The 12,753-nt window shown below is 39.7% G+C and overlaps 1 protein-coding gene across 1 annotated transcript in view; it reads right to left on the bottom strand.

The window, feature by feature from the left end:
• The window catches only part of asap3 (ArfGAP with SH3 domain, ankyrin repeat and PH domain 3), a 47,478-nt gene extending 44,744 nt beyond the window's left edge, over positions 1–2,734 (bottom strand). The window contains exon 1 of the mRNA XM_053510079.1: positions 2,236–2,734. Within this exon, the coding sequence (XP_053366054.1) occupies positions 2,236–2,361 (126 nt within the window). The 5' untranslated portion in view covers positions 2,362–2,734. The remainder of the gene's footprint in view (positions 1–2,235) is intronic.
• Positions 2,735–12,753: the final 10,019 nt, after the last annotated feature.

Below are 12,753 nucleotides of genomic sequence, written 5' to 3'. Positions count from 1 at the left end.
TCTCTAACCTAAACACCCTTTTAGGCTTCATACACACACACACACACACACACACACACACACACACACACACATCAGGGAAAACAACTGATCTTACACGCAGACAGACACCAGAGAGTCAACAATGGACCTTTTCTCTCTCACTTACTCACACACACACACACACACACACACACACACATTACAAAGCCAACAATTGACCAACTCTCACAAACAAAAACACACAAAAAAAAGCCAACAACTGGGCTTCTCTCTCTAACACACACACACACTTACTTATACATACTTTAAAGCCAACAACTGACCCACTTACACACACCACACACACACACACACACACACACAGAGCATGCATTGAGTCAGTACAGCACAGGTGATCTCAGTACACATTCCACAGCCTCCCCATCAGTGATGAGAGATCGGAGTAAAATAATCCCTACACACACACACACACACGCAACCAACCACACACACACACACCATGAGCCCCATGGGATCAAACATGCATTGCATAAACAGTCAGAATATAGAAACACCACGTGCTCCTCCAAACCCAAACATCGGTCATGAGAAGAAAAAAAACAGCAGAATCACACACACACACACAAACACACTCACAATTTATTACATATGCACGTCATAAACACACTACATACACCACATTTCTCTGTCCTGAGGAGAACACTGCACACGTTTACACGTTGATCTTTTTCCATAACATGTAAAGGTGCACTGATGACGCTTTATATTTCTGTTAAATGTTTATTGTTTGCCAACATTCCAAACAAAAACAACCTGAAAAAAAAGGAACAATTTAAGAAAAACACTGGAAATGTGTTGCTGGATATTAAGGGGAAATTACAGGACATAGCTGTTATTGGACGATAATCAACGCTGGGGCGATAAGGTACTGAATCACGCAACCCAATGGGTGATTATTTATCAGTGGCACATCCTGTGGTGTTTTAACTGCAGAGCTTTTAGTCATGAGTGTTTGGTTACTTTTTCGCCATGCACACCAGCTAGATGATGAAAACCAGTCTAGGTCAGGCACTGATGTTGGACGAGAAGGTCCGACTCCAATCTCCATTCCAGGTCATATCAAAGGTGCTAGGGGGGAGCTCAGTGGTTAAGGCATTGGACTACCGTTCGGAAGGTCCTAGGTTCAAACCCCACAACCACCAAGTTGCCACTGTTGGGCTCTTGAGCAAAGCCCTCAACCCTACAGATGTGTAATGAGATAAATAATGTAAGTCGCTCTGGATAAGAGTGTCTGCCAAATGCCTAAATGTAAATGTGCTTGATGGAGTTGAGGTCATGATCTTCCATACCGAACTTTTCAAACCATGTCTTAATAGTGCTTACTTTGTGCACGGACTATAAGGGGCCTGATTGAAACACCTCAATTCAATAAATAACAGGTTTGGACAAATACAGTGTAGATAGATAGATAGATATTTTATTGATCCTGAGAAAAATTTCAATCCTTCCAAAAGATCCAGGCAAACGTAAAAAGTGAACCAATGAAATATACTAATGCCATGTTAAATTCTTAAAGGAAGCATTATGCAATCATTTATCGACTAACACAGGATGTAAATTCATGCTGCATTATGCAAGTATTTCTATAAAACAGAAAGAATAATATCTTATGCTAATAATACAAAACAAATTCCAAATACTGTACTTAGGTTTCATTTTTGCTGTAACTTAACAGTACAGGTTTCTTTTCAGGTTTACATGAAGACACCTGTACACAAGTGTGTGTGTGTGTGTGTGTGTGTGTTACACCTTGTTTTAAAAACTGAACCTGAATCATAATATTATATGTATGTCACTGTAGGCAAATGCAATTTTATAGAGATCTACTGTATGTCGAAATGCACTTAGATTTTAAACTAGAGTACTGTAGTAGTTTTTTGGTCTTTAAAAAAAACTTTAACTTTCTTTTCTATTCCTAGCTCATGGAACTAACTGTATTATTAACTCACTATCATTACTTATGGTTCATGTATTATAAATCCAATAATCATCATTATCTATGTTTTCAAGCATCTAACCTCCAGTCCATTAAAAAAAAAGGTTTTAACCTTTATTTAAAACTAACTTAGTTGGTAAGAAACTATCAAACATCTGCTGTTAATTAGCTATGGCTCGCTCGCGCTCCAGGTGTTGCAGGTACACACGCACGCGGACGAACCGTCCTGGCGCGCGCGCGCGCGCTCTCTCACTCACCTCCTCGAGCCCCGTGACGGTGCTCCGGCACTCGCTCATTTTCGCCTGGAAGCACGACGTGGACGGTGACGACATGTCCTCATTCGCTAACGACACGAAGTCCGAGATGCTCACTTTCTCCCGCATGGCTGCTCCAAAGCAAAAGTAAAAAAAAAAAAAAACTTTAAACTTTGCTTAAAAAACAATTAAATCGAAGACACGACGCGCGCGCACGCACGAGCCTGCTTAAAGACCAAGTGTCGCATGAAAAAGGTATTTCCAGGAATAAAAACTCCGGCAATAATCCGCGGGAAAACAACAACACCACTGTGCATGGAGAAGGAGAGGCGCGCTCCTCACGTCTCACCGATCGACTGCTCTGTGTGTGTGTGTGTGTGTTTCTTTTTTTTTTCTTCTTTAGCCTCTCCTGTAGGAGCGCGCACTCGTGAGCTAATCGTTGTAGCGTCACGTGGGAATGTTTGGGTTGTCCGAGCTAAGCACAGGCCACAAAAGACTATTGTGTGTGTGTATATGTGTGCATACCTTTCTACTGAGTTTCCTCAATATAATGAAATGGTTTATGAAAGTTTTCCTGAAATCAAAAAGAGTGTTTCTGAGATTTTTTTGAACCCCCCCCCCCCCCCCCCTGTATACAGGATAAAGCAGTATGGACGAAGAGTGTGTGGGAGAGCTTGTCATCTCCAAGGATAACTTTAAAACTTTCTGATCACTCATCCTGTTCTTCTCCTTTTAAATAATAAGATTAGATATCAACAGCATAGTGATTAGCACTGTGGTCTTGCATGTCAAGGATTCGATTGCCGCCTGGTCTGTGTGCATGGGTTTACCTTAGTGCATGGCTAACCCTAACCCTAGTTTCTTCACGGTACACCGTTTTTCTCCCACAGTACAAAGACATGCAGCTTAAGCTAATTGCTGTTCCCAAATTGCCCATTGTGTGTGTATGCCTAGCAATGGATTGGTGGTATACCTCACCTCATGCCCTAAGTCTCCTGAGATAGGCTCCAGGCCCCCTGTGACTCTATACACAGGATAAACGGTAAAAACAATGATAAATATTTATTAATTCAGAGGGAAATTGCACTACTATTTTTTTATCTCTATCTATCTATCTAGGAACCTCTGGAGTCCAACTAGGGACCGTGGAGGCCAATGGGGATTTTATATATAAGGCAGTGATGGCTTTAACATTTAGGGCTGTAGATTGCTGGGTTTCTGATTGGATAGGCAGGGGTTCAAGCCCCTGCACCAACAAGTAGCCACTGGTGAGCCCTTTAACACTGTCTGCTCCAGGTGTGCATTATCCTGTCTGAGCTCAGCTTTGTAACTGGGATGTGGGTTTAATAAAGTATTCTTTTATATATATATATATATATATATATATATATATATATATGTATGTATGTATGTATGTATGACCCATTAAAGGAACTCCCAGGAGAAGGGCATTTTAGACATGATTCAGACAGGCTGTCTGAGAAAACTTTCTACCTTTATCGTGTCCAAGAAGTAGTGAAACACTGGAATAAGTGCATTAGTGTACTGGGATTATATAGAGAAATAACTAAATAACAGGGGATTTTACTTTCATAACTGTGTCCTGTTTTTCAGTACAATCAAAAGTCATGGTTTGACTTGAACACCCCTCATGCATAAATTATTATAAGGGCATCAGGGAATATTAAGAGTATTATAGTAATTTAATACATTTATGCTTTTTCATTAATTTGATCTTATTCATCAATCTTACATCTCATATATGTGTGTTTACAATACAATCCTTATACATTTTACTGGTTTAAAGTGTAGTAGTAGTGAATTGGGACGATCACAAACGCTGTAGTTTAACATGCAACAGTTGGGCAAATATCATAGATAATTAGCTTTTAATATTTTACTAGGGTAAAGCATTTTTTGTGCAAGCATCTGGTATGCCCCTTCTATAAGTGTCTTCAACCAGTCAAGCTTGATCTGTGGCATTTTGTTTCCAGAGACAGCTGTACATTACTAATCATTAAACCATCAGAGTGTAATATGAAAGACTTGGTTAAAATGGCATGATTATGGTCCCACACACACACACACACACACACACACATATATTGTATATAGCGCATAATTAAAAGCATACATACATGTTCAGGGTGCAAGCTGTTGCTACAGAAGTTCCATAATAACTACATCATGTTTCAAATACAGTGAAAGTATTCAAAGGGAAACCATGAAGAGATTTACCATGTGTGGTGCCGTTTACCAAACCCAGAGAAATAGTAGTGTTACTAATAATATTAATAGTAGTAGTAATTTGTACTACTAATATTACTAATACTAATAAAATATACATTTCTTCATTATATGTTAAAAAAGATAAAAAAAAAATTCTTTAGCATTCTTTTCCACTGCTTTAGAATTCTTCAATTGATTCCACCTTTGTTTAATTCACTCTCCAGTGGAACATCTTTGCACTCTTGTACCGTAGCTAACAAGTAATTCAGCACTTTTCTACAAGATTCCAAACCGAATCAATACATTCGGGTAAAAAAAGATTTTCACAGATGATAAACAACATGACTAACTCCTCTTTTTGTGATCCAAGCCCTAAGATTCAAGTTTCCTTTCTGCTGGATTATTACACACTAGAGTGCTTTAAAAGAATGCATTTACACCCTGAACATGTCTGATGACCTAAATGTGAGGGTTTCTGATTGAAAAGTATTGTATAAATAACTAAAGGAAGTCACCGGCATGTTTCTACACTTTAATGAGAGCCCTTTGTACTTTTCCACTGTTTTTGTGAAGCGAGTCCGATCGTTCCACACCCTGTTGGGTTTGTCTTACATAAAACACAGACAACCAACTGAACAGGATGTGCTTTGGTTAAATACCCAGATTTTTCTTCTCTTTCTCTTTGGTGTGGATCATTTCTTTAAAATGGAACTGCTCATCCTTAGCAGCTGTGTAATTCACTCTAGGAAAAACACTTCATCTAAGAATAATGGTAATGTGCTTTGATGTTAGAAAAGAAAGAACCTCTAATCATTGATATGGGGAAGTTTTTTTCTGTTAGAAGATTTGAGTGAGTCTTTAGTGTCAGCACTTTATAATCATTTTTCTGAAAGTCTCAACAAATTTTTAAATTTTTGTTTTACCAATATTGAACATTGGACCATTTAACATCCATAATTTAGACGCTACAGGCAATTTGGGAACAGCAATTAGCCTAACCTGGATGTCTTCGGACTGTGGGAGGAAACCGGCATACCCGGTGGAAACTGAACCCAAGTGCTGGAGGTCTAAGGCGACAGCTCTAACCACTGCGCCACCATGCCACCCAGTAGTATCTCACGTATTTGCAAACCTCCAGTCATTATCTACACGACCTCAAGCTACTTTTTATATTAAGACAAGCAGGATTGATGTCGTTTTAACATGCAGTAACCAGAGTACCTCCGCCCTCCCACTATCACTCCTGACACAGCTCCCACCATTATAAACCCCTACATCAGCAACCTCACTAGCAGTTTTTCTTCTTTTTTTTTTTGCCACACACTGTACAGTATAATCCATTGCCTGGGGTGCACAGATCCAAACCACGGAAAAAAATAAATCACAATAAAAGGAAAGTTCGAGAATCAGGGACTGTTCTTTTAAGTCAAAGTGACCGTGGAAAAATACACACATACAAAGAGAGAGAGAGAGAGAGAGAGACCATATGGGCCAAATTTGAGCTCTGACTCTGAAAGAGTTCTGCAAGCAATTATGTCTGTTTTCTCTCTCTCTCTCTCTCTCTCTCTCTTGTTCTCTATGAACAGTGAGGCCTCATTTCTTCCTCTGCATGGAAAATGCATGCTGTGGTTTTAATAATACACACTGACCAGTATGATTTGCGTTTGTGTATGTGTGCGAGTGTGTGTGCATGTGTGTGAGTATGAGTATGATGTGTATACACTTCTGGGCTGATTTCATTACAGATGCTTGCCATTTAATTTATAACCTTTTATGCTTTGCAGCATTTTTCATAGTTGCATTAATTAGTTTAGCTAATAAATGATACTAGAATGTTGTGTTTTTGTGTTAAATCATGAACACTTTGTAGGTTTTTGGGCCAAAAAGATTCTTCATTAAAAAAATAAAAAAAGTGCTTTATAGATAGCCTTCGCAGCTTTTTAGGTCTCTTTGTGTAAATGATCGGGGGTTGTTATTGAGGAAGGTGCTATTGAAAGGATATATGTATTTACTGAGGATATTATATATGATTACTATTAGAGTAAAATGGAAACAGCTGTGTATGTGTGTGTGTGTGTGTGTGTGTGTGGTTTTAACTGGGAAGTGTAACAAAGAGTGAAAAGGTTGGGTGAAAGGAAGAGAAAGTGTGTGTGTGTGTGTGTGTGTGGTTTTACTGGGAAGTGTAACAAAGAGTGACAAAGAATGGATGAAAGGAAGAGAAAGTGTGTGTGAGGGTGTGTGTGAGGGTGTGTGTGTGTGAGCTTGGAGCCATTACAGAGAGAGTGTGCACAAAAAAAAAGTGTGTGGGGGGGCGAGGGGGGATATTATGTGAATGCACTGTTTGAATAGCAGTGCAAGTGAGCTGCCCTGTTCACTTTCTGTCTTTTCTCCAAATTTTACACCCCCGCCCCCCCCAAACCTTCCCACTTATTGTGACACAGCTCACAAACCGACCAATCCGGCGTGGTCAGAGGCGGGGTTCGGGTTTGGATTATATCCAACGAGGTACGTCAAAGACGAAGCCTGTTAAAAAACTATTCCGGTAAAGGTGAATGAGCGGACGTCACACTTCCCAGCACACTGATGACTCTCATCCTTAGGTGTCCAAAATCTGTTGACTCAAGCACATCAGTTAAAAATATCTGACTTACATTAAAACGACCGCTTTAAAAACACTCTAAGATAGATGATGGCCGTAAAGATTAGGATCTTGGCAGGGAAACTTGGCACATGCACAGAGGGCCTGATGAATATTAGAGAAAAAGAAAACGAGCCAGGCTTTTTCTGGGCAGCTCACACGGTGCTCTGTTTGAGCTTCATGATGATAAAATTACTTGATGACGTACCTTAAATTAAGAAAAACTGTTGTAAACAAAATGATGTGTTGTGGTTGGTAAGGGTGGGGGCACAATGGACTCAGCTATAACATGCGTCTAATATGAGTTATCACTTAAAAAAGGATTAGGTTTTTCGAACAACGGCGCGGTGGCTTAAGTGGTTAGCACTGTCGCCTTGTACCTTTAGTGTCCGGGTTCGATTCTCACCTTGGGGTCTATGTGCATGTACTTTGCATTCAGTTTTTACATTTAACAAAACACTATAAAAAGCAGTAAAGAGTAATATATAAAACAAAGTCAATAATTGGTGTAATGAGCCTTTGCTTAAAACTGCAATTTTATGAGGAAATTAGGATTTTGTTGTACCTGCTTTATTTTTCTTTCCTTTTTTGTCTGAAGAGTCCTCGTTTACATCATACGCTGCTTTCTTTTCTGGACTACAAATATTTACCTGTAATATTTTTGATTCTAATGTTTGGAACTCTGAAATCCTTTTTTTTATGATTTAAGTCATAAAATAAACATGTATAACAAAGTTTATACCAAAAAAAACACTTTTTTATTACTTTCGCACAGTACTGTATATGCATATATTTGGATTTTTTGATGAAGCACAGGATTTCATCTGGTGTTAGCATGAAATCTCAAATGGCTCCAATATGGAAATCATTCATTCATTAATCGTTAACTTTGGAGCCTATCCCAGGAGACTTGGGGCAAAAATCAGGGTACATCCTGGACAGGGCACACACGCATTACGGACAATTTGAGAACACCAATTAGCCTAATCTGCATGCCTTTGGACTGTCGGAGGAAACCGGAGTACGCAGAGGAAACCCACTAAGCACGGGGAGAACATGTAATCTTCATGCACACAGACCCCGAGGCTGGAAATCGAACCCAGAACATGGAGGTAACAAGGCAACAATGCTAACCCTAAACCACCGTACCAACATATGGAAATCATTTATTCATTCATCTGATATACAGCTTTATCCCGGTTCCCTTGGATAGCCCTTATAGTGTAACTCTACACACTTAAAAGTTGTACAGTTATCCCAACCCAGGGCGTCTAGAGTGTAGAGTCACACCATAAGGGCTGGAACATATCCCAGGAAACTCGGTACACCCTGGACCCAGTATAAATATCACATGCTTCAAGAATTTTTTTATTTTTAGGGACATTATTTTTAAACGTGACGGCTTAACCTTTTTAAAACGTGTTGAGCTTCCTGAATAAGTTCTGCCCTAAACAGTGGTTGTTATGGCAACGTTACCTTTTGGCAGGAATGCCTACTGTTAAGTACATGTGAGAAGATAATGCCGTTGACTCGAGAGATTCTCATCTGAGCTTGTTTATTATCAGTTATCCTGCCAGAATGTTCACTTCTAGAAATAGCAAGATGATTTATTTATTTTCATTTTTTTTTTAAATAAAATCTATATATTCATTTAATTTATTTAATGGTAAATTTCTCGAGCATTTCAGACGTGAAAAAGTTTTCAAAGGTGAATGTGTGTGTAAAGTAGATGACACCAAGCACTCAGAAGCTGTAATGAAACTCCGGCGACATGACGGAACGAGCATGAGTCACTTGCCTCTGCCTTTTCAAGAGGACTCTTACTGTCACTCACACACTCATTCTTTCTTTATCTCGAGGTAAAGCGTGTATTAAGTTTCTTTTTCCCATGAGTAAATGCAAAATGCTGTGACACCAGTGAAGGAGGGACTCTGACTCTAAAAAAAGAAGAAGGAATTTGAATACGTTGGAAAATAAAAATAAAGACACGATATGCTGCACACTTTGTAAATGACTTAGCAGCCTGGGTGTAACTGTCGAACCCTGAGCTGTTGTTTATCCGACAACCTATGGGTGTCGGATAATGTGTTTAAACTTGTAGAGTTATCCCAACCCAGGATAATTAAAAACAGTCTGAGTTTCTGCTAAACTACTATAAAGGTAAAAAAGGCAGTGTTTGTTATTTCAACTCTAAGATCTGAACTGAAGCAATGTCATGGATCATATACAGCACCAGCTGCTCATTTTCTGTGATTTTCCTTCTACTTTGTCCCTAATTCGGTCACCTTCCAAACCTCATTTCCACCCACTAGTTCTACCATAACATGCTTCGAGGAAAGCGTCGTCTGTCCTCTTCTGCATGCATGAAATTACAGACGCCCATACCTCTCTTTAAAAAGCAGTCAGTTTGTGTCAGGTCTAAAAGTCTAATATTATCCGTATAGCAGTTTTTCATTTTGCATTAGCTGTGTCTTTGGGAAAAAAGCCATGACCCAGGGATTCTATTCAGAAAAACGCAGACGACTGCAAGCGCTGATTGGTGACATGGCGTACCTGTGATGGTTGTTTACTTTACTGTTTATTTCAAGTAAATCTGCTTAGACATTTGTTACTTGGCAAGCTACGTATTGTTGCATCATTCCTTCCTGCACAGAAATTTCCAAAGACCCGACTTGACAAGTCGCACCTGCGTCTAGACCCCGTTCCTGCTACATCTCACAAGGACAAAGACCAGAAGAACAGTGTAAAGTCCGGCTGAAATGAGTCAAAGACAAAGCAGATGTTTGGTATGTTAGAAGGAAAACGAGAGTGGCTAGTTTAGAAGATCTTTCACGGTCTTCGGATTTCCTAAAAAGATAGAAAAAATATTCGTCACTGTAAAGAGGAGAAAATGCCAACATGGACAGAAGAGGTTTCCGCTTACTGCGAAAAAAATCTAAAGAACAAAGCAAGGTCAAGTTACTGTACATACAAAACTGTGCTACTGATAGAAACGAAAATGTAGATAATTATGGTGGCAAAGACTTATTGAGAAGTGAGGCAAGAAGGATTCATACAGCATTTCTAAAACTCTTGCAAATTCAAATGAAATAATTAAAGTTTTTTACTACATATACTTTACATCACAGCATAAATGAAGGTATGAACGAAAGCACAGAAGGTAAAAGTCTAACGAAGCTGAAAAACATTAGATCCTAAACATCTTCTAAAAACTACTTCTGGAAGAACCAAAGATCAAACACTACAACATTTTTAGTGCAACATTCAGTGTTATAAGACCCCCGGAATATTTGGTATGAGGTGTAAACATTACGACAATGATAATTTCCTTCTTGTAGAACTTTAGATGAAATCTTTCTCCGTCTAGCTGTTGCTGTAGCCATGATGGCATGTGATGTTTGATCATTTTCCATCCAGCTTAAGTTCAACCGAATTCAGACATATTTGGTCTAATTTACTGTTTTTATTTATATTATGACTCATTTTTTATCAGGGTGCATGTTGGCGTAGCGGTTAGCATTGTGGCCTTGCACCTGCAGGACTCATAAAGTTTGCATGTTCTCCCAGTGCTTGGTGGGTTTCCTCCGGGTTCTCCGGTTTCCTCCAATAGTCCAAAGACTGTCTGTGCCATATCGGACCGCTAGACCCTACAGCGTATAGTGAGGGCAGCAGAGAAGATCGCTGGGGTTTCCCTTCCCTCCACTAAAGACATCTACACCACACGCTGCATTCGCAAAGCCACCAGCATTGTGGATAATCAGACACACTCCTCACACACACTCCTCACACACACTCCTCACCCTCCTGCCATCTGGGAAAAGGTACCGAAGCATTCGGGCACACACACCCAGACTGCGGAACAGCTTCTTTCAACAGGCCATCCGCCTCCTCAACAAAACGGGACACACACATACACACACACACACACACACACTATCACTCAGATTAACTCAACTACCTCAAAACATTGAGAAAAATCGTGGATAGTGCCGTGTTAACTTAAAATATCAATCTGTCTTGTCCCAGCTAGCCGGCTAATTAGGTCTCTAAGTTAGCTAGTTAGTTTTTTGTTCATTTATGTTGTTAATTTATGTTGTATGTACAGTAGCACTCTTGTCCTTGAGGAACATTGTTTTGTTTCATCGTGTCCTAAAACGTTATATGGTTGAAGTGACAATAAAAACCCACTTGACTTGACCTGACGTGCAGATGAGGCTAATTAGCGTTCCTAAACTGCCCGCGTGTGAGTGTGTGATGTTCAGAAAAAGGAATGAAACAAGCGACATTTTTATGACTCTGATTTGCTATTTCGGAAACTTACTGAAAATAAAAGAGAATCTATAATGCCAAAGTGTACATTTTGTAGGGCGCCCCTTAAACATCTCGGGGGGGCTTTCGAGGGGGGCTTGTGTCCCTTTCAGGGGAACTGAGCTCCCCTTAGCTCGCCGTGATTCAAACCATGTGTTTAATACTTATTGGTCAAATTTGAAACCTTCGGGCCTTTATACCCAGTGCTCAGATTAAAAGGCTAACCATTACACCCAAGTCCATTAAGAAAACATTAGGCATTGAATGACAAAAAAAAAACCACCTTCTGTAAGTCATTTAAATTGAGATTATTGGAGAATATTAAATACATTATTAAAAAAAACAAAACTCCCCAATAGTGAAAACACTGCAATCTACATAGTGTTCTAAGGCTGTAGGTTAGTGATCTGAAGACTTGGGTTCGAGCCTTGCTGGTGGTGGGTTGCCACGCCCCATACGACCCAGCCACTAAGTGGCAGTGCTGGTATCATGCCTAGTTAGAAAATAGGAGGGGTGTATCAGGAAGGGCATCCTGTGCCAAACTGTGTGTAGGTTGGAATGGTCTCCTGTGGTGACGCCTCGAGGGAAGGAGTTACGTGGGTAATCCAGAAAGCCAGATTTTACACTTAAATATGATTCTTTGAGAACCTGACAAAATATCCCATAAAACATTGTCAGCTATTTCTTTCCAGTAGTACGTACGAGTACACCATGTGGACTGAATTCTATGGAAACCTGACAAACCTGTCAAACCCATATGTGCCTGTTAAAGATCTCACTCGTGATCGTGTCCCTCTTTAGTTTTATAATAAGTTCCACTTTTCCGGGAAGGCCTTTGTACGTTGAGAGGCGTTTAAATTAAATCGAGACTTTTGATTGTGCAGAATGACAGAACGCTACTTTTTTTTCTGTATATGATAATAATGTCCTTTACAAGCAGCTCTGGAATCGTGCTGAGAAACTTTTATTATTAATTTTGAACAAAAGCTCATTTTTAAGGACATTCGTTTTTCTCCTTTTAAAAAATACAGTTTTTGACCTTACAATAAAACCCTACCCTGTGACCTCTGAGGTTTTGCTGAGTGCCGCTGATCACATTTGGTTTCCAAGGTGACGCCAGATTTAAAAAGGACTGAGTCATAATTAACATGTCGTGTACAGGCGTGAATTAGACGAAGGCGTTGTTCATGTCACATCCGTGTAACTCTGTCATGAAAAGGATGCAATACATGTTGCATGGAAATTTAGAGCCAGTAAAGTCATGACTAGAGAGAACCGAAATGAAAGGAATGAAACAGGAAAGTGAGCAGGGACATGGTGGTGTGATGTGGCCCGGTATGAACCAG

This window comes from Clarias gariepinus, chromosome 13 (assembly GCF_024256425.1).
Source record: "Clarias gariepinus isolate MV-2021 ecotype Netherlands chromosome 13, CGAR_prim_01v2, whole genome shotgun sequence".
NCBI classification, from domain to species: Eukaryota; Metazoa; Chordata; class Actinopteri; order Siluriformes; family Clariidae; genus Clarias; species Clarias gariepinus.
The sequence above is the reverse complement of the archived record's forward strand: the minus strand, read 5'-3'. Positions and strand labels throughout refer to the sequence as shown.